We start from the raw sequence: 528 nt of genomic DNA on the forward strand, positions 1-528 counted from the left end.
ATATATATATACATGTATAGAGAGAGATCGTCTCGTGTGGAGCGTTGTATAGACACCCCAGGAGGTAGTAGACACTTGGCTGCAGAGACAATGTGCATGTAACTCCTATCACTAATATTACTACACTACCTAGAATGATAGCTAGCTAGCTATATGTATGTATGTCTAGACCTATATGCGAAGAAACGAAGGAAGAAAACGGTGAAAGAAGGAAAGTCTTCCGTCTATTCTTTCTTTCTTTCTTCTTACCTCTTTGTTCTTGTTTGGCTAGCTGAGGATTCCTGAGGACTTTATTTCGATGAGTGAAATAGTTGAACGGCAGACCATCGATGGTCAGATGGAAATGTCCATCCATCGATTCATACACAATCGACAGCAAATGCTCTGACACCGGCCAGCTATACAAAAACCTATGAGGTCTCATCCTACCCAAAGAAAAGAAAAGCAACGAAGAAAAGAAACAAAAGATAAAGACAAACAAATACACACTGAATGGCACGACCCAAAAGAAAAAGAAAAGGAAGAAAA

General features: G+C 39.6%; 1 protein-coding gene across 1 annotated transcript in view; it reads right to left on the minus strand.

The window, feature by feature from the left end:
• Positions 1-250: 250 nt before the first annotated feature.
• Positions 251-528, minus strand: part of CSUI_008483 (uncharacterized protein) — a gene marked incomplete at its 3' end in the record, with an annotated part of 3,560 nt that continues 3,282 nt past the window's right edge. The window contains exon 3 of the mRNA XM_068068615.1: positions 251-425. Coding sequence (XP_067919406.1) covers positions 251-425 — 175 coding nt within the window. The remainder of the gene's footprint in view (positions 426-528) is intronic.

Source organism: Cystoisospora suis (genome assembly GCF_002600585.1).
Source record: "Cystoisospora suis strain Wien I chromosome Unknown contig_4757, whole genome shotgun sequence".
Lineage (NCBI taxonomy): Eukaryota > Apicomplexa > Conoidasida > Eucoccidiorida > Sarcocystidae > Cystoisospora > Cystoisospora suis.